The sequence below is a fragment of the Hyperolius riggenbachi genome, chromosome 10 (genome assembly GCF_040937935.1).
Source record: "Hyperolius riggenbachi isolate aHypRig1 chromosome 10, aHypRig1.pri, whole genome shotgun sequence".
NCBI classification, from domain to species: Eukaryota; Metazoa; Chordata; class Amphibia; order Anura; family Hyperoliidae; genus Hyperolius; species Hyperolius riggenbachi.
The window spans coordinates 1,238,085-1,259,503 of record NC_090655.1 but is presented as its reverse complement, the minus strand read 5'-3'; the positions used below and the strand labels follow the sequence as shown (position 1 = coordinate 1,259,503).

The following is a 21,419-nucleotide window of genomic DNA, read 5'->3' as shown; positions in this document are numbered from 1 at the left end:
ACCCCCCAGGGATCCACCCGGCGGATCAACTCATCACCGCGATGGCAAATCGCATTGCCTGCTCCACTTCGCTGCCCGATGCGTGATGTCGTCCCCCGCCCGCATAGCAACAGAACGCGTCGTCTGCTGCACAGCTGACACACGTCTGTACAGGCCGGCCCAGCGATGTCAGCCAGGGATCCGCTCCTGATCCCAGACGGGCGACACAAGTCAGGAGGAGTGTGCGCCACCTTTCAGGCTCCTTCACACCGAGGGCGTTTTTTTTTTGTTTGTTTGGTTTTTTTTTTAGCGCCGGTAATCTTAAAAATCGTCCTAAAAGCTCTTGTGCAATGATTCCCTATGAGAGAGTTCACATCTGAGTGGCTCGTTTACGATCTGCTCAGCAAAGCACTGCCTGTACCATTTTTAGGGTGATTTTGCTGCAAATACTGGAAAGTATTACTTTCCAATACTGGAAAGTATTGGAAAAACGCAAAGCGCTCACAAAATCACTTTGTGCGGCGATTGCGCTTTTAAGAATAAATACATTGTATTTATTATTTTCCGGGCCAAAGAGTTCACTTCCAGACTGACGTCAGGAAAAAAAACAAATCGCTCAGCAAAAGTTCTAGAAAAGCGCTTTACACAAAATCGTACGGCGCATGTAAACGCCGGGGGCGGGAAAAAATCACTCAGAAAATCGCAAAATGCTGGCCTCAGCGATTGCAATTTTAGATGTGAACAAAACCTGACAGTGTCATGCTGGGAATACGCCAGTTATTTTTTTAAATCAATTTCCCAATCGTTTTTCTGATCGATTTCCATTCACTTCTATAAGGAAATCGATCAGAAAAAAATTGAAATCGGATTGGATCTGTCGTAAATTATCTATCGAGCCTTCTATCTACCAAAAAACTCCTGGTGCATTCCCTGCATGAGAATGGCTGCGCTTAACATTTTCCCATGCAAAATGAATAGCTGAAATTTGATTGGCTGTTTTATGCTCCGCATATGCATTTTACACGGTTTTTTTATGCGTTTTATCAACAGGAAGCGGAAATGCATCATCAGGCTAGGTAAAAAAAAAAAAAAAAGCATTAAAACGCAATACCTCTTTGTCACCATTGACTTTCACTATGTGCGTTTTTGATGCGTTATGGAAAAATAAGCAGCAAGACCAGCGTTTTTAAAAACGCATTTTACAGATCGAAAAACACATGCGTTTTTTCATGTGCCCTTTGACTTGCATTATAACGCTAGCGTTTCTGCCTAGTGCGTTCCTACCCTCAAACGCGTACATAGAAAAAGTGTATTTAGTGTACAAGTAATGTTTTAGAAATCTATACATCATTAAATTATTGTGTATGAAATCGACAATAGTGAAAACGTTAATCTTCTCGGTTTCAAAAGTGAAACTTATAATTACGTTTATTAAAAAAACGATAATACATGTTTAATCGTTATAATTGTATATTATTGTGATGAACCTCTATTTATGGTTTCTTCTTATAATAAAATCTGAAAATATTGCTTATAACGATGATATAAATATAACTACGTTCATAATAAGTGTTGTAAAACATTAGTAAGTATTACTAAAATTTTACTAAGGGCTCGTTTCCACTATCGCGAATCTGCATGCGTCCAACGCATGCAGATTCGCACATGTAATGCAAGTGAATGGACCTGTTTCCACTGTAGCGTTTGCGTGGTGCGTTTTTATGAGCGGTGAAAAAACGCACAAAAGAGCCAACGAATTCGCCTGCTAGTGGAATGCATGCGAATCGCCGCTAATGTATTTAATAGGGAAATCGCATGCGTTTTTTTACGCAATATTTTACGCGATTACGCATGCGATTCCGCATAGGAACCAATGTAAATTAACACAGGCAGTGACATGGTTAAAAACGCACATAGCCTAACCTATGCGAAATCGCATGCGTAATCACGTAAAATAACGCGTAAAAAAACGCACCTGCATGCGATTTCTTCTGCGGTGGAATCCAGGCGATTCCGCACCGCTACAGTGGAAACGAGCCCTAAAACTATACCTAAGCCTACTCTCACACAGAACCCTCCCTGTACCTATCCCTAACCCCTAGACCCCCCCTGGTGGTGCCTGAACCTAACCACCCCTCTGGTGGTGCCTAAACCTAAGACTCCCCTGGTGGTGCCTAACCCTAAGACCCCCCCTGGTGGTGTTGTATATTGTACTGTAACTATACCTAACCCTACTCTCACACAGAACCCTCCCTGTACCTATTCCTAACCCCTAGACCCCCCCTGGTGGTGCCTAAACCTAACCACCCCCTGGTGGTGCCTAACCCTAAGACATCCTTGGTGGTGCCTAAACCTAAGACCCCCCCTGGTGGTGCCTAACCTTAACCGCCCCCTGGTGGTGGTGCCTAACTTTAAGGACCCCCCTGGTGGTGTTGTATATTGTACTGTAACTATACCTAACCCTAATCTCAGAGAACCTTCCCTGTACCTATCCCTAACCCCTGGACCCCCCTGGTGGTGCCTAACCCCAAAACTCCCCTGGTGGTGCCTAACCCTAAGACCTCCCTGGTGGTGCCTAACCCTAAGACCTCCCTGGTGATGCCTAAACCTAAGACCCCCCCTGGTGGTGCCTAAACCTAAGACCCCCCTGGTGGTGCCTAAACCTAAGACCCCCCCTGGTGGTGCCTAAACCTAACCACCCCCCTGGTGGTGTATATTGTACTGTAACTATACCTAACCCTACTCTCACACAGAACCCTCCCTGTACCTATCTCTAACCCCTAGACCCCCCTGGTGGTGCCTAAACCTAACCACCCCCTGCTGGTGCCTAACCTTAACCACCCTCCTGGTGGTGCCTAAACCTAAGACTCCCCTGGTGGTGCCTAAACCTAAGACCCCCCTTGTGGTGCCTAACCCTAAGACTCCCCTGTTGGTGCCTAAACCTAAGACCCCCCTGTTGGTGCCTAAACCTAAGACCCCCCTGTTGGTGCCTAACCCTAAGACCCCCCCTGTTGGTGCCTAAACCTAAGACCCCCCTGTTGGTGCCTAAACCTAAGACCCCCCTGTTGGTGCCTAAACCTAAGACCCCCCTGGTGGTGCCTAAACCTAAGACCCCCCTGTTGGTGCCTAAACCTAAGACCCCCCTGGTGGTGCCTAAACCTAAGACCCCCCTGGTGGTGCCTAAACCTAAGACCCCCCTGGTGGTGCCTAAACCTAAGACCCCCCCTGGTGGTGCCTAAACCTAAGACCCCCCCTGGTGGTGTCTAAACCTAAGACCCCCCTGGTGGTGTCTAAACCTAAGACCCCCCTGGTGGTGCCTAAACCTAAGACCCCCCTGGTGATGCCTAACCCTAAGACCCCTTTGGTGGTGCCTAACCCTAAGACTCCCCCTAGTGGTGCCTAACCCTAAGACCCCCCCTAGTGGTGCCTAACCCTAACCACCCCCCTTAGTGTTCGCTTTATTATGTGGATAATATTGTTTTACAAATAGTGATTGTAAAAAATATATTGCAATTTACGTTAAGTACTAATCGCTCTAGTTTGTGAATAATAATGTTTTACAAACAGTAAGGGATAAAATGTTAAATAATGTTTTAGTTAAATAGGATAAATATGTTTAGTATTTTTATAAACATTATTAGTTATGGGTGCATTTTCTAAACGTAAATAATCACAAGCAGTTATAAAACATTAAAAATCTCCGGGGGCCATTTGTAAAACGTTATTTATCTCCAGTGCCCTTTTTTCCTGTTCGGCGCCCATTAAACGTTATTTATTACGGGAGTGAATGGCTGCGCCCTTTTTGTCCACTAGCTGCCGGGGCCCTTTTCTCCCAGCCTCCCACCCTCAAACTCAGTCACCAAGTGACCAACTGTGCCAAGTTTTGGGGCCGCTGCCTTTATTGCTTATGAGAATGGCAGCCATTTTGTAATGATCGCTGCTGCAGCAGCTATTGCTGGAAGTAGTGCTGCAGCTCAGGCAGTTCTGATCTATTTCCATGCAAGCTGTATAGCTTTGTCTGTTTTTCCCTGCTGTCAGCTTGTGACTGATTATCATTCACCTGTGTGGGAATCTGCATGTCTGCTCCCATTGGATGACCTCAGTATAAAGATCTGCTTCCTGCAGGGTTTCCTTGGGTTTTCATAGCTTCAGCTTAAGCCTGTCTTGCTGTCGCTTTAGCCCCCGATCGTGTTTCTTGTTATAAAGATACTTTGCTGGTCTTTGCATCATATATTGGTTCATTGCCAATATATATGCATACCAGCACGTTTATTATTTTCCTTGTATTTGTGTTACGTTAATACATCAGTGTCGCTGATGTATACGTACACAAACTGTTTATATCCTGTGTGCAGTTAGTCAGCTTTCCAGCACGTTTTGGTAGGTTGCGCGTACCGTGACCACCCGTGCTGAGGTAGTTACCCTGCTCCTGGTTCTGTTTGTGGATTGCGTTCATCTCTGCGATGAGATAACGAATCCTTCTGAATCCTGCTCTGTTACCGTTTGTGGATTGCGTTCATCTCTGCGAAGAGATAACGAATCCTTCTGAATCCTGTTCTGTTACCGTTTGTGGATTGCGTTCATCTCTGCGAAGAGATAGCGAATCCTTCTGAGTCCTGTTCCCTGTGTTTACTCCATTCCTAGTCAGCGTTCCTGCTTATGTCATATATCGGTTCATTGCCGATATATACATATGTTAGTCAGACGTTACAAATAGTTTCATTGATAGCTGTAATTGTAATACGCTAGGAAAACATACTTATTGTATATTTATCTGTGTTACGTTCATCTATCTTAATCCTGCTATTTTCTGACTATCCTGTCCTGTCTTTGTGAGGCACGCCATCGCCGCATCACATTGGCTGCCTCATTCCAGTCTGTCTGGTTTTGGACGCTTGCTGTCGCTAAGTAGCCGCTTGCTAGCAAGCGTTCATTCTGTCTACCTGTCCTGATCTCCTCAGTTCTGGTTTGTGCGCTCAGCGCTACTTTGCGCTGAGACGTTATAACGAAAGCATTGTTTGTGGCTGTCAGATCTGCACCGGCTCTGTGCGCCACAATCTCCTATTGGAGTCAGTCCTCCCCTCCACTATACTAGGGATAGCCTGTTTCCTGGTGCTAGTGTGTGTACCTCCTCCACGCCAGCTCATGCGTTGCATGCTGACTGTGGAGAATACACCACCAAGCCTCACATTATGAAAACCCCATTACCAATCCCCATTGTGGGGGGGATTCCCAGAAAGTATGACACTGTTAATTATGGTTCCTGTTCCTTTAAAAAATTTGAAGAACTTAGCTCTGAAACAGAAAATGAGTTTTTCTCTGAATGTGCCAGGTTCCTGACCAATCCTGATCTCCAAGCGACTCCTGTTTCAACCTGGGCACTCCAACTAAGTTATATTTTGTTTAAAGGGGAATTATTCCAGTGGGCATTTGATGTTCTCAATCATTCCGATTTGAAAGATAGACCGCTGGAATTTCTAGCGTTTGTGATCCATAACTGGTTGCGCATAGATCCATTGCCTTTTCCTCTTAATGAACTCCTAGCAGCAGGCCAATCAGCTGCTCCTTCAATTGCTTGCAAGAATGAGCAGCAAGCAGAAAGTGTTACTGATAATTTTCCTGCAGCTTTGAATAAATCACCAAAAACCGCAAGGTCAAAGGCAAAACGCAAACGTTCTAAGAAACGTGTCCAATCTGCAGAATCATTATCCTTAGCGACTGAGACCTATAATGAGATTCTGCCATTAACAGATAATGAAATGCAATTGTCTTTCAGGGGAGTTAAATGGACTTATGAAACTACTAATGAACTTTCCTCCCTGGCTAGGGAAAATAAAGATTTTTGTTTAAAAGAATTATCTGAGTATGATTATGATGAGATATTACAGAGTATTGAACAAATCCACTTATTTGTGAACCAAGGGAAGTTTGCATACACTACAGTTCAACACTTGCTACAGGTATTGGAGATTCTTAAGAATAAGGAATCTGCCAACCACCTGCTAATTAACCCTATACATGTGCCTGCCACAATCATATCTGCAGACTGTGATCAGCCTAAATGTTTCGCTGTTAAGTATGCATGGGATCCTCCATTCGAGAGGGGAGAGATGGAAGCCCTGGTCTGTGAATGGAAGAATGATTCAAGTTCATTTTGTCAATTTTACAGTGCAAAAAGTGAAATGGTATTGAACGCATGCATTAAGTCAGCCTATAACCTAATAGAGGCTGGTGTGTGTAGGTATGACCGTGTGGCTCCCTTGATTGATGTGTGGGAACTGATTTTGGATGATTTTTATGTGACTCCGAATTCGCAAATTTGGCGTTCTGACCCGCCTGCTTCAGCACCTTTGGCTGATTCAGCAGGTGATTCGGAGCTCTTTTTGTGTGAAATTGAAGTTCCTGCAATTCCACCCTGTACCAGGGATAACTCAGTGTTACTTCCCAGTAAAACAGAAGCCACTGATACATTCTTAACCTTGCCCTGCGCAAATTTCTCAGCAGAGAATCCAGAGGTCCTGCTGACTTCCGAGTCCAGTCTAGCCAGTACTCATGACTCTTTGATTAGTGAAACAGACACCAGAAAAATCTTGCCTGTCTCTGCAAACACTTCTGCAGAAATTACCTGTGTTAATAAAGTTCAACTCCTGTCTGATCCAGCAGATGCCAGTAGGTGCACTGCATCAGTTTCCGAGTCCCAGCAATTCTGTCTAGTAAACTCAGAACCCCAGCATCTGAATTTTCCAATTTTACAAATGAATGGTGATTCAGATGCGCAAACATTGTGTCTTGATCTTCCTGTTTCTACACCTCGCTCTAGTTTCGTGAATAGCTCAGAGCATCTGCTATGTGAACCTGAAATCGCAGAATTATTACCTTGTTCAGAAAATTTTCCAATAAATTTGCCCTGTACCATGAATTGTGCAGTAGATCTCTCCAATGAAACTCAGGTCACAGAATCATTATGCTGTCCAGCAGGTGCTTCCATGGTTTTGCCCTGCAATATGGACTGTTCAGTGATCCTGTCCAGTGAAGCTGTGGTCGCAGAGTCTTATGCTTCACCCAGTACTTTGGATACTTTAAACCCTCTAGCAGAGGAGGCTGAAGCACTGCTTACCTCAGTTGGTGTTGCAGTAATATTCACTTGTCTAGCAGCTGTTTTGGAATTAAAGTCTGCTCTAATAAAACTTGATGAATTTCTGCCCAGCAAAGCAGAAGCCATTGAAATATTGTCCTCGTCAGCAAGTGTGTCAGATACCTTGCCCTGTACACAGTCTGATTTAACCAATGTTGAGTCCCTCTCCAGTGTTGTAACAGCCGAGGAACTCCAGCCCTGTCCTCTGAATGTTTCAGAAGTCTTGCCCTGTAACATGGATAATTCTGATTCTCTGGTCAAAATAATAGAAATCTCAGAATTTCAGTCCGGTCTGATGAGTGTTCCTGAAACCCAGCCCTGTATCCTGAAAGATTCTGGTTCTCTGGCCGCTGTGGCAGAGGTTCCAGAGTTCCCTTCCTGTCCAGGGAATTCCTCAGTTTTGCCTAGTCCAGCGGGGGCTGCTGCAATACTGACTTGTTCTGCAGCGCCTCATGAGCTCCAATCCAGTGTATTAGATGAGTCTCTGTCCAGTCCAGAGGTAGTTGTGGAGTCCCTGTCTGGCTCAGTGCATACATCAGAAGATTTGTCCTGTCTTGTTAGTGCCCCTGAATCTGATTTGTTACTGACTTTGCTGGAATCAGCGACATCTAAGTCTGATCCAGCATTCTCGTGTAAAAGTCCAGTAGTTGCGAAGTTTAGTCATGATGATTTTTTTTTGGCCAGTCCTGGTTTTGGTCCTGTCTTGGCTGACCCTGAGGCTCACAGTTCCTTGACATGCCCAGAGGTTTCTCTTGTGCCGGTGTGCCCAGATGTTCTTTGTGTGCCAGAATGCCCAAGTGTGTCTAAGGTGTTAGCGTGCTCTGATGCTTCCTTAGTGGGAACACGTTCTGATATTGCCAGTCTGCCTGCATGCCCAGAGATGGTTCTGGTCCCTGAAAGCCCTGATATTGATGTTTGTCCTTGTGGCCCTGACTCGGGAATTGCCCTAGGTTCCATAGGGGTTCTTGATAGTTCTCCATGTGAGCCTAAGGGGCGTTCTGACCTATGGGGATCTCTTTGGAGCTTCAAGGTGTTCTGGGAGGTCTCTGAGAAAACTTGTCCTGGTGCCTTGGACTGGTTCAACAGTGGGTTTTGTGTTGGTAAAGACAGTACCGGTGGGCATTGCAAAGGCTTTGGCGTTTCTGAACGGTTCCTGGAAGGCGGTGGGTATCGCTCAGGGAGTTTCGGAGGGCTTTCTTCTGGATATCATGGTTCTGATGGGTGTCACACTGGGGCTTGTAGTACTGATGGGCATGGTTCTGTAGGTTCTGGTTCTGATGGGTCCAGTCTTGTGGGGACTGATTCTGGAATTCGGTCTTGCCGGGCTGTCCCGGTCATCATGAATTATCAGTCAGACTGTTTTGTTGGAAATTTCAGTTTTGAAAAGCGTCTGGAATCCACTTTTAAAGGCGGGGGTACTGTAATGATCGCTGCTGCAGCAGCTATTGCTGGAAGTAGTGCTGCAGCTCAGGCAGTTCTGATCTATTTCCATGCAAGCTGTATAGCTTTGTCTGTTTTTCCCTGCTGTCAGCTTGTGACTGATTATCATTCACCTGTGTGGGAATCTGCATGTCTGCTCCCATTGGATGACCTCAGTATAAAGATCTGCTTCCTGCAGGGTTTCCTTGGGTTTTCATAGCTTCAGCTTAAGCCTGTCTTGCTGTCGCTTTAGCCCCCGATCGTGTTTCTTGTTATAAAGATACTTTGCTGGTCTTTGCATCATATATTGGTTCATTGCCAATATATATGCATACCAGCACGTTTATTATTTTCCTTGTATTTGTGTTACGTTAATACATCAGTGTCGCTGATGTATACGTACACAAACTGTTTATATCCTGTGTGCAGTTAGTCAGCTTTCCAGCACGTTTTGGTAGGTTGCGCGTACCGTGACCACCCGTGCTGAGGTAGTTACCCTGCTCCTGGTTCTGTTTGTGGATTGCGTTCATCTCTGCGAAGAGATAACGAATCCTTCTGAATCCTGTTCTGTTACCGTTTGTGGATTGCGTTCATCTCTGCGAAGAGATAACGAATCCTTCTGAATCCTGTTCTGTTACCGTTTGTGGATTGCGTTCATCTCTGCGAAGAGATAGCGAATCCTTCTGAGTCCTGTTCCCTGTGTTTACTCCATTCCTAGTCAGCGTTCCTGCTTATGTCATATATCGGTTCATTGCCGATATATACATATGTTAGTCAGACGTTACAAATAGTTTCATTGATAGCTGTAATTGTAATACGCTAGGAAAACATACTTATTGTATATTTATCTGTGTTACGTTCATCTATCTTAATCCTGCTATTTTCTGACTATCCTGTCCTGTCTTTGTGAGGCACGCCATCGCCGCATCACATTGGCTGCCTCATTCCAGTCTGTCTGGTTTTGGACGCTTGCTGTCGCTAAGTAGCCGCTTGCTAGCAAGCGTTCATTCTGTCTACCTGTCCTGATCTCCTCAGTTCTGGTTTGTGCGCTCAGCGCTACTTTGCGCTGAGACGTTATAACGAAAGCATTGTTTGTGGCTGTCAGATCTGCACCGGCTCTGTGCGCCACAATCTCCTATTGGAGTCAGTCCTCCCCTCCACTATACTAGGGATAGCCTGTTTCCTGGTGCTAGTGTGTGTACCTCCTCCACGCCAGCTCATGCGTTGCATGCTGACTGTGGAGAATACACCACCAAGCCTCACACATTTACATTTTTTCCTTTGAAGTTAATGGGCGAAATCTGATTGGTTGTTTGTGGTTTAGCCCAGGTGTGCCCAGTTCCTGCACCTCACACCCCTGAGCAGCAGCCCAGTTCCTGCACCTCACACCCCTGAGCAGCAGCCCAGTTCCTGCACCTCACACCCCTGAGCAGCAGCCCAGTTCCTGCACCTCACACTCTTGAGCAGCAGCCCAGTTCCTGCACCTCACACTCTTGAGCAGCAGCCCAGTTCCTGCACCTCACACTCTTGAGCAGCAGCCCAGTTCCTGCACCTCACACCCCTGGGCAGCAGCCCAGTTCCTGCACCTCACACTCTTGAGCAGCAGCCCAGTTCCTGCACCTCACACCCCTGGGCAGCAGCCCAGTCCCTGCACCTCACATCCCTGGGCAGCAGCCCAGTTCCTGCACCTCACACCCCTGGGCAGCAGCCCATTTCCTGCACCTCACATCCCTGGGCAGCAGCCCAGTTCCTGCACCTCACGCCCTGGGCAGCAGCGCAGTTCCTGCACCTCACACCCCTGGGCAGCAGCCCAGTTCCTGCACCTCACACTCTTGGGCAGCAGCGCAGTACCTGCACCTCACACCCAGGGCCGAGCCTGGGCGGGTGCTGCGGGTGCAAGGCACCCAGGCGCCTGCCTCTGAGAGGCGCCGCCCGGCCCCGCTCGCCCGGCACGGCTCTCCCCTGTGGTGTGGCCGCCGCCGCCGCTTCAAGCTCCCTCCCTCTAGCCGCCGCGTCAGACCTCGATCAGGTGGGCGGGCGCTACGACCTAGCACGCCGCACTGATATGCGGAAGTGACATCACTTTCGCATATAGAGCGGGTGCGTCCGGCGCCCTTTTCCTGGTCGGGTCGCCCGCTGATTGAGGTCTGACTAAAGCTGCTGAAAGGTGAGGGGGGAGCGGAGGAGGGAGCGGCGGCGGCGGGGAGCTCTCCTGTCACTCACTAGCTATCCTGGGCACAGATACCCCCTGGCTACCTATCCTGGGCGCACATACCCCCTGGCTACCTATCCTGGGCGCACATACCCCCTGGCTACCTATCCTGGGCGCACATACCCCCTGGCTACCTATCCTGGGCACAGATACCACCTGGCTACCTATCCTGGGCGCACATACCCCCTGGCTACCTATCCTGGGCACAGATACCCCCTGGCTACCTATCCTGGGCGCACATACCCCCTGGCTACCTATCCTGGGCACACATACCCCCTGGCTACCTATCCTGGGCACAGATACCCCCTGGCTACCTATCCTGGGCGCACATACCCCCTGGCTACCTATCCTGGGCACACATACCCCCTGGCTACCTATCCTGGGCACAGATACCACCTGGCTACCTATCCTGGGCGCACATACCCCCTGGCTACCTATCCTGGGCGCACATACCCCCTGGCTACCTATCCTGGGCGCACATACCCCCTGGCTACCTATCCTGGGCACAGATACCACCTGGCTACCTATCCTGGGCACAGATCCCCCTGGCTACCTATCCTGGGCGCACATACCCCCTGGCTACCTATCCTGGGCACTGATACCCCCTGGCTACCTATCCTGGGCACAGATACCACCTGGCTACCTATCCTGGGCGCACATACCCCCTGGCTACCTATCCTGGGCGCACATACCCCCTGGCTACCTATCCTGGGCGCACATACCCCCTGGCTACCTATCCTGGGTGCATATACCCCCTGGCTACCTATCCTGGGCGCATATACCCCCTGGCTACCTATCCTGGGCGCATATACCCCCTGGCTACCTATCCTGGGCGCATATACCCCCTGGCTACCTATCCTGGGCGCATATACCCCCTGGCTACCTATCCTGGGCGCATATACCCCCTGGCTACCTATCCTGGGCGCATATACCCCTGGCTACCTATCCTGGGCGCATATACCCCCTGGCTACCTATCCTGGGCGCATATACCCCCTGGCTACCTATCCTGGGCGCATATACCCCCTGGCTACCTATCCTGGGCGCATATACCGCCTGGCTACCTATCCTGGGCGCATATACCCCCTGGCTACCTATCCTGGGGACATATATCCCTGGCTATATATTCTGGGGACACTGTCTGTTTGTCATTATGTGCATTTACTGGTGAAAATCTCTCTTATGTGCATTTGCTGGTGAAAAGCTGTCTTCTTATGTGCATTTGCTGGTGAAAAGCTGTCGTCTTATGTGCATTTGCTGGTGAAAAGCTGTCTTCTTATGTGCATTTGCTGGTGAAAAGCTGTCTTCTTATGTGCATTTGCTGGTGAAAAGCGGTCTCTTATTATGTGCATTTGCTGGTGAAAAGCGGTCTCTTGTTATGTGCATTTGCTGGTGAAAAGCGGTCTCTTGTTATGTGCATTTGCTGGTGAAAAGCGGTCTCTTGTTATGTGCATTTGCTGGTGAAAAGCGGTCTCTTGTTATGTGCATTTGCTGGTGAAAAGCGGTCTCTTGTTATGTGCATTTGCTGGTGAAAAGCGGTCTCTTGTTATGTGCATTTGCTGGTGAAAAGCGGTCTCTTGTTATGTGCATTTGCTGGTGAAAAGCGGTCTCTTGTTATGTGCATTTGCTGGTGAAAAGCGGTCTCTTAAGTGCATTTAGTGGGGAAATTTTGTCAGTAAAAATAATCTTTTGTCAGTAAATTTTTATGTATTTGTCAGTAAAAAAATAACGTGAAAGGTTGGCAACACTGGCAGGCTGCGCGGCGCAACGGGAAAGATACAGGCAGTCCACCTCACGCTTGGGGGGGGGGAGGAGCCTACGACAGCGAGAGTAGGGTGGCCGCAGGCAGCCATAAATACGCAGTGTGTGACTGCGTCGCACTCGCAGAGCCTCTCAGCCTGAGTCAGTCCAGAGACTAGCAGACTCGCAGGAAGCCAAAGCCAGCCAGGAGCAAGCCCATGGAAGAGGGGTAGGAATGGGGTATCACATGCATGCGTAAAGAGGTGGAAGGTGTGGGTGTGATTAGGCAGGACACGGGTGTGGTTATGTGGTTGGGCGCGGTTAATTTAACCACTCCCATAGGCGCCAGAGAAAATCTTGCACCCAGGTGCCAGGCACCCCAGGCTCGCCCCTGCTCACACCCCTGGGCAGCAGCCCAGTTCCTGCACCTCACACCCCTGGGCAGCAGCCCAGTTCCTGCACCTCACACCCCTGAGCAGCAGCCCAGTTCCTGCACCTCACACCGTTGGGCAGCAGCCCAGTTCCTGCACCTCACACTCTTGAGCAGCAGCCCAGTTCCTGCACCTCACACCCCTGGGCAGCAGCCCAGTTCCTGCACCTCACACCCCTGGGCAGCAGCCCGGTTCCTGCACCTCACAAGTATGCAGAGAGGTCTGAAGAATGCTAATTAGAGGTCACAGTGTCTTCTGCTGATTGTTCCACCATCCTCTGATGTAATTGTGTGGGGGGAGGGCGTCTTTCTCATTGTCCCTCCATACAGCAGACAGACCTCCTGCAGCTACTGCCAGTCTCAGTAACAGAATCTTACAATGAGCTTTGTTTTTCTATAACTGAATATTGTGCCTCTTTCAATATTACAGGAAATCCTCGTAGCCCCTGGAAGGAGACCCCACCTGCCTGCGCCGCTCGAGACATCAAGCTGAACTTCTCACAGCTCTCAACATAAAGACCTGGAGATATTCCTCAGCACAACTTCTCACAACTCCATCAACTTCTCACAACTCTCAGCATAAAGGTCTGGAGATATCCCTCAGCACAACTTCTCACAACTCTCACCAAAGGGCCTGGAGCTATTCCTCAGCACAACTTCTCTCAACTCACCATAAAGGTCTGGAGATATCCCTCAGCACAACTTCTCACAACTCTCACCATAAAGGTCTGGAGATATCCCTCAGCACAACTTCTCACAACTCTCACCATAAAGGTCTGGAGATATCCCTCAGCACAACTTCTCACAACTCTCACCATAAAGGTCTGGAGATATCCCTCAGCTCAACATCTCACATCTCTTTCCATAAAGGTCTGGAGATATCCCTCAGCTCAACATCTCACATCTTTTTCCATAAAGGTCTAGAGATATCCCTCCCTCAGCTCAACATCCTTACATCTTTTTCCTTAAAGGCCTGGAGATAAACCCTCAGCACAAGGCGGGAGGCCCTCCGCAAAACTCTGACATTTGGATTTTATTTTGAAAAAGGGATTGTGTCACCTGGAGCCAGTATGACCGGCCGGTCACATGTGCACCGCAGGACTTGACGTGTAGAAACTGTATCACGAGCTATCCAATCTCGGCAGATAATAATCACCCACTCTCTTTGTGTGACCTCAGGGCAGGGAAGCAGGAATCAGGTTAAGCCACATTTTTTTTGGCTTTCCCAGGAGTGTCTGTGGCTCGGTTACTATATTTGAAACTTTTTTCCAGTTCTATTTTTAAAAACTTTCCCACAAAGCGGTGTATGTCAGCGGGCGTGACTGACCGCCAGGGTGAAGTTTAGAAAACTTGTTCTATCATATTTCCGTTACCTGGCATCGGCTTGGTCCAGTCCCCGCAGAGATGTCGTACCAGAATCTCACTGACCCCACTTACAGCCCGTCGGCCGCCCCAGAAACTGGAGCCATGAAAACCTTCAGCAATTTGGTCCACTCCTACCTGGACCTGGTCCAGAGAAACACCTTTCCTCCAGGTAAGTAGTGATTTCAGGATAAAGTCTTATTATTATCATCAATAATTTCTTAGGTTATAATGAACTTCTAAAATCTGATGTTTAACCATTTCAACCCGCCAGTTTTCACCGTATGGACGAGAGGAATTTCCACATTTCAGCGCTTCCCCCATTCATTCCCCAATAACTTTATCACTACTTATCTGACCGAAATGATCTATACCTTGTTTTTTCTGCCACCAATTAGGCTTTGTTTGGGTGGTATTTTTCTGCCACCAATTAGGCTTTGTTTGGGTGGTACATTTTGCTAAAAATTATTAAATGCATTTTAATGGAAGTAATAAGATAAGATAAGATAAGAAAAAATGCATTATTTCTCAGTTTCGGCCATTATAGTTTCAAAATAATACATGCTAACATAACTAAAATCCACACATTTTTATTTGCCCATTTGTCACGGTTATTGCATCGTGTAAATTATATCCCTAGTACAATGAATGGTGACAATATTTTATTTGGAAATAAAGGTGCATTTTTAAAGTTTTACATCGAACTCTAATCACAAGCCTATAATTATATAATAATATACCCTCTTGACACACATATTAAAAAATGTGTTCTCTAATGTATGTAGGTGTAATTTTACTATTTGACCACAAGATGTCCTTGCACATTATTTCCTATTGCGTACAATATGTACACAAAATAGGAAGTAATGCATGGCATCTCATTGATGCCAGCGATCACGGGGACTTACAGGGGAGGTGAATGAATGGGGGAAAAAGTTCCAATTCATTAATCTAGCAATCGGCGGCGGAAGCGTGCAAGCGGGAAGGAGTGCGACGGCACCATTTGAGAATGAACACTGTTTTTGAACAAAAACAGTGATCACTCTCGGTGGACATGCACGGATTGGCTCAGGAGACTTCTGTCCCTGCCCCCAATCCCCCCTGTCTCTGTGACTATCGCGATCATGGGCTTCCGCCCGCACGATCGCACACACAGTCCTGCAGACATAGGGTTAACATCCTGTGTTTACAAATTAGCTGTCCTGCCGTGGCAGAGGAGATTCCTGAGCTAACACAGCTGAGAGATGAAATTACACTTGTGGTTAGTCATAGATGAGGGGAAATTAGACAAGCTAAACTCTCTAAATACATACAGGGTGCATTTCTCTGTTTTCCTTCTGTCCTGTGCAAGAGTTCAGATCCTTTTTAATGCAAATACGAGTAACTTTTGGCCACTTCTTTACGTAATAATACATGCAATGGAAGCCTTGCGATCTTCGGAGGTGAGCGGCGTATCGCTGTGCAGATAGACACATCTGGGGGAGCGTCTGGGAACACGAGGAGGGGACTGACTGCCCCAGGTGCATTATGGGTCAGACAAAAACAAGTGTTTGCTTTCCTAAAACAGAAAGAATTTGCGATAGTTCAGGTTGGAGTGAGCTTGAGATGTCTCCCAGTGCATCACTGCTGAATATATGCTAATGAACCATTGTGCACTTAGAAGCTAAACACACCTCCAGAACCGCTGGAATGCAATGATGTGTCAGTTTGTTAATTTGTACAGAGCCATAATAATCCAACATGCATACAGACTGTTTCGGATTGTTTGATCCTCATCAGTGCATGGCATGGATTAATGTGGCTCTATGCAGTAGGGCTTGTAACACCGAGAGGTACAGAGGTACACTCTGATAAGCCTCCATAATACTGCTGACGTTCTCTCATTCCCACATTAGCCTTTCCCCAGTTAGTAGAGTAAATAGAGGGACAAAGCCTCTGTTGACCAGCGTTGCAGCTGCACATAAATGCACTGTGAGTAATGAGACGTGGCGTGAATAATGGGCAATCGCTGAGGGCGCGGCCGCGCAGAGTAATGAGATGCGGTGTGAATAATGGGGAATCGCTGAGGGCGCGGCCGTGCAGACGTAATGCAGTGATTGGTCACCGGAGAGAATGGCACAGGACACCGTGGACTTTACTCCCTTCGCTGAGGCATTCTCCCCATCACAGGCAGCCAATGACGAGCTGAGGAGGCTCGCATACAAATTGTATGCAGCCTGGAAATTAACCAATCAGAGTCCAGAAGCAATGCTTCTCATTGGCCTAATTCTCATCCTAAAGAAGCCCACTGTCTGTCCGCGTTGGGCTGTTTTTAAAGCGTCTTTTTTTTTCCAATTCCCGGCGCTTGGAGTGGGCGATTCGTTTTTGTGTTTTCTAAGCGTTTTTTTCCAAGTGGTTTTGTAATTCACTCCGACGCAAGTCAGGAAGTGAACTCTTTGACCCAGAAAAGAATGAATACAATGTATTTATTCCTAAAAACGTGAACGCAATTGCTGCACAAAACGATTTTGTGGGCGTTTTGCGTTTCTCCTATACTTTCCATTGAGGTGGAAATGCCTCAATAATGGTCCAGGCAACGCTTTGCTAGCCACACAGCGCTCGACCCGCACTGATATGAACCTTCTCATAGACATTCATTGGCTATGCGGCCGAGGGGCGTTTTTAAAAACCGCACGCAAGCGAAAAAAAAAGCTGAAAACGCCTACAGGGTGAACAAGCCCTGACTGTACAATTTCCAGCGAAAAATCGCCTGTGCGATCAGACAAATGCCGTAATACATCGATAATTACACCATCACCATAACTTACCTGGGGCTTCTACTGCCCCCTGCTGGACAAAACGGCCCTCTGGTCCTCCGCAGCTGCTCAGTTTTGTTTTCGGCTCTGGCTGCCTGTGTCCTGGCGTCCTGAGTGTGACTGATCAGTCAACGAAAACGAAACTGAGCGGTTGGGGGGAAGCGGAAGATCGGTTTGTCCCGACGCGGGCACAGGGCAGCTGCAGGGGGCCAGTAGAAGCCCCAGGGAAGTTAAACTCTATTTTTAGTGTCAGTTAAGGTTGTGTTTAAAGAGGAACTGTAACGAAAAAATTGAGCTTCATCCCAATCAGTAGCTGATACCTCCTTTTACTATGAGAAATCTATTCCTTTTCACAAACAGACCATCAGGGGGCGCTGTATGGCTGATATTGTGGTGAAACCCCTCCCACAAGAAACTCTGAGGACCGTGGTACTCCTGGCAGTTTCCTGTCTGTAAACCTTATTGCATTGTGGGAAATAACAGCTTTTTCCAACTTCCAAGTAAGCAGACTCTCCCTCTGTGCATAGAGCTCTCAGTAACAAACATTCCGTACAGATCACCTGGCAGAACTAAAAATGTCACCATGTGATAAATGTCAGAATATAAATCGGGGAGAGGATAGACATTACAATGGGCAAACACTGACTACATAATTTATACATAATTATTGTAAACAATAAGCAATTGTATTCATTATGTTTTCACTACAGTCCCTCTATAACCCTCTGGGGACTGGCTGCCTAACCCCTCTTAAAGGTAACCTTAAAGGGAACCTAAACTGAGGAAGACATGGATTTTTCCTTTTAAAATAATACCAGTTGCCTGACTCTCCTGCTGATCCTGTGTCTCTAATGCTTTTAGCCACAGCCCCTGAACAAGCATGCAGATCAGGTGCTCTGACTGAAGTCAGACTGGATTAGCTGCATGCTTGTTTCAGGTGTGTGATTCAGCCACCACTGTAGCCAAAGAGATCAGCAGGACGCCAGGCAACTGGTATTGTTTAAAAGGAAACATCCATATCTCTCTCAGTTTAGATTCCCTTTAAGTCAGATAAAAAAAAAGAGTTTTACTCACATGGGGCTTCCCTCAGCCCCCTGCAGCTGATCGGTGCCCACGTAGAGTCGCTCCGATCCTCCTGGACCCGCCGGCGGCCACTTCTGGTTTGGCCGTCACCGGCCTTCCTTGCCGCAGGGCACCGATCAGCTGCAGGGGGCTGATGGAAGCCCCAGGTGAGTAAAACTCATCTTTTTTATCTGACTTAAGGTTACCTTTAAAGAACGCAGGGGGGGAGGTGCATTGGGGGGGGGGGGGTCAGACAGCCGAATCCCCAGTATGGCTGGGTAGGCATGGTGTCCCTCTGTAGCCAGCAGCCTTTACTCACCTCCCAGGCCCCAGCAATGAGCCGCTGTTGACCCCTCTGCTCTCCCCAGCATCCCCGCTCGTACTGAGTTCCAGGTCGAGGCTTGATGATGTCATGAAGCCGGGACCGGATACTTACGTCAGAGTGAGCCGGAATGCCGGCCAGAGCGGAGGGGAGCGCCGATCGCCGGGGGAATGGCAGGAAAGTGAGTGGATCCTCTTCTTTCCCCCCTACCGCCGCATCACTTACCGTGATCACTACGATCCGCTGGCGATCATAGTGATCAGAAACCGTACGCGATGGCTCCTGATCACTGAGGGGGGATGTCAGCTGTCATGTGACAGCCTAATCTCCACTCTCGGGTGCGTGTGATGCACTGTGATTGCGTCGGGAGCGGAATTGGCCGATGGCTTAAATCCTGCATCAGAGTTAGACAGCCACAAGTGTGGCGTAGGATTTACTACACGCGGCCCCCACAAGGTTAAGGCTGTATACTCATCCAATTTTGATTGGCCAATGATTGCCCAACTTTACCGCCAACATGTAATGTGAGATCTTAGCTGCAGAATCTATTCATAGAATTCAAAGTCTTTCAGTCTTCATGCTAATTAAAGTGTTAAAACTGGTCAGTGGTTGGCTAAGCAAAATTGGATGTGTGTATCCCCCTCAGCTGCATACAATTTGTATGACGTTCACATGCAAGCTGACATTATTATCATGTCACTGACTGTCTCTGGTAATAATATTGGCATGTAAGCATCAGAGAGATCAGTAAGAAAGAACAAGAAAAGTCTCCTAACAAGCTAATTAGCTTCACCATCAATTATGAGATATGCAAATTATTCCGAGTTAATACAGCATTATGCAAATCCTGAGTGTGAAATTATGCAGCTTGAAAATGGACCAATGGAATACCACCTAGGTGGAGTCAGTGCTATGACACCAGAGAGGGGAGGAGTCAGTGCTATGACACCAGAGAGGGGGAGGAGTCAGTGCTATGATACCAGAGAGAGGGAGGAGTCCGTGCTATGACACCAGAGAGGGGAGGAGTGATACTATGACACCATAAAAGGGGGGGAGTCAGTGCTATGATACCAGAAAGAGGGAGGAGTCAGGGCTATGATACCTGAGAGGGAGGAGTCAGTGCTCTGACACCAGAGAGGGGGAAGTCATGCTATGACACCAGAAAAGGGGGGGAGTCAGTGCTATGATACCAGAGAGGGAGGAGTCAGTGCTAGGGAGTTATGGAACAGTAAAAAGCTGTCATTTGCTCATCCTGTACTCTGCCCCCTGGTGGGACCTGGTCAGTATTCAGAGAATCTCTGCCTCTGCTCTGGGCAGAGCCAATCATTGCAAAGGCGTGACAGGAGGTGTAACAACACATTCAGAAAGCTTGAAGCTATTTCTCAGGAATAGAGCAGTGAGAGGGTCACACCTGTGGGGGATTCTAATGACTTTCCCAGGACCCCTATCTGTGGAGATTCCCATCACTTCCTGTGGAGACATCTCTCTTCAGGTGGTATTGCTAGAATGCCTTCATCTGAGGGCCCCGTGGAAATTATGCTAAGGGGCCCCACGATCTCTAGCTAGGCCACTGATCGCCGCCCTGCGATTTCTGATCTTCTCTTCGTACATCTCGTGGATTCAGCAGCGTTATCTTCACACAAACGTGTTTTTATTTTCCAGATTTCATCAAACAGCTCCTTAACGGCTCCTTCAATATCGGCTCTGGCTACAAAGATGTAAGTCTGTTATTTATGTCATTATTATTGCCTTTATCATCACATCAACATGTTCCACAGGCCGATATTAGATATTGTATATCAGTGTGTGGAGAGGATGAGTGACAGCCAGCGAGTCCAGCATTGCATGCAAATCTCATGCCAAATTGTATGCCGCTTAGAATCGGACCAATCAAAAATGTCAGGAAGTGAGTGTGATTGGTCCAATAACAAGTCTAACACACTTGAGATAAGTCTTTGGAAAATGAAAGATCACAGACCAATGTTACCCCCTTACATGTAATAATAATAATAATAATCCGAACATTTGTATAGCGCTTTTCTCCTGTCGGACTCAAAGCGCTCAAGAGCTGCAGCCACTGGGACGCGCTCAGGAGGCCACCCTGCAGTGTTAGGGAGTCTTGCCTCGAACTCCTTACTGAATAGGTACTTGACCTAGCCAGGATTCGAACCCTGGTCTCCCATGTCAAAGGCGGAACCCTTAACCAGTACACTATCCAGCCACTACTATGAGAGCCATAGCTACACAGTCTATTCTATGGAGCTGCACTCCCCATCAGACAGAAATCTTACCCCCTTCCATGTAGTATGAGAGCCACACCTACACAGTCTATTCTATGGAGCTGCACTCCACATCAGACAGAAATCTTACCCCCTTCCATGTAGTATGAGAGCCATACTCTACACAGTCTATTCTATGGAGCTGCACTCCCCATCAGATAGAAATCTTACCCCCTTCCATGTAGTATGAGAGCCACACCTACACAGTCTATTCTATGGAGCTGCACTCCTCATCAGACAGAAATCTTACCCCCTTCCATGTAGTATGAGAGCCATACCTACACAGTCTATTCTATGGAGCTGCACTCCCCATTAGACAGAAATCTTACCCCCTTCCATGTAGTATGAGAGTCATACTATACACAGTCTATTCTATGGAGCTGCACTCCCCATCAGACAGAAATCTTACCCCCTTCCATGTAGTATGAGAGCCACACCTACACAGTCTATTCTATGGAGCTGCACTCCCCATCAGACAGAAATCTTACCCCCTTCCATGTAGTATGAGAGCCACACCTACACAGTCTATTCTATGGAGCTGCACTCCCCATCAGACAGAAATCTTACCCCCTTCCATGTAGTATGAGAGCCACACCTACACAGTCTATTCTATGGAGCTGCACTCCCCATCATACAGAAATCTTACCCCCTTCCATGTAGTATGAGAGCCACACCTACACAGTCTA

General features: G+C 47.7%; 1 protein-coding gene across 10 annotated transcripts in view; it reads left to right on the top strand.

The window, feature by feature from the left end:
* Positions 1 to 21,419, top strand: part of LOC137534070 (prominin-1-A-like) — a 196,150-nt gene that overhangs the window by 79,069 nt on the left and 95,662 nt on the right. For all 10 annotated transcript variants that reach the window (XM_068255397.1, XM_068255400.1, XM_068255402.1 and 7 more), the window contains exons 2-3: positions 13,344 to 14,447; positions 20,117 to 20,172. In XM_068255397.1, coding sequence (XP_068111498.1) covers positions 14,318 to 14,447; positions 20,117 to 20,172 — 186 coding nt within the window. In that variant the 5' untranslated portion in view covers positions 13,344 to 14,317. The remainder of the gene's footprint in view (positions 1 to 13,343; positions 14,448 to 20,116; positions 20,173 to 21,419) is intronic.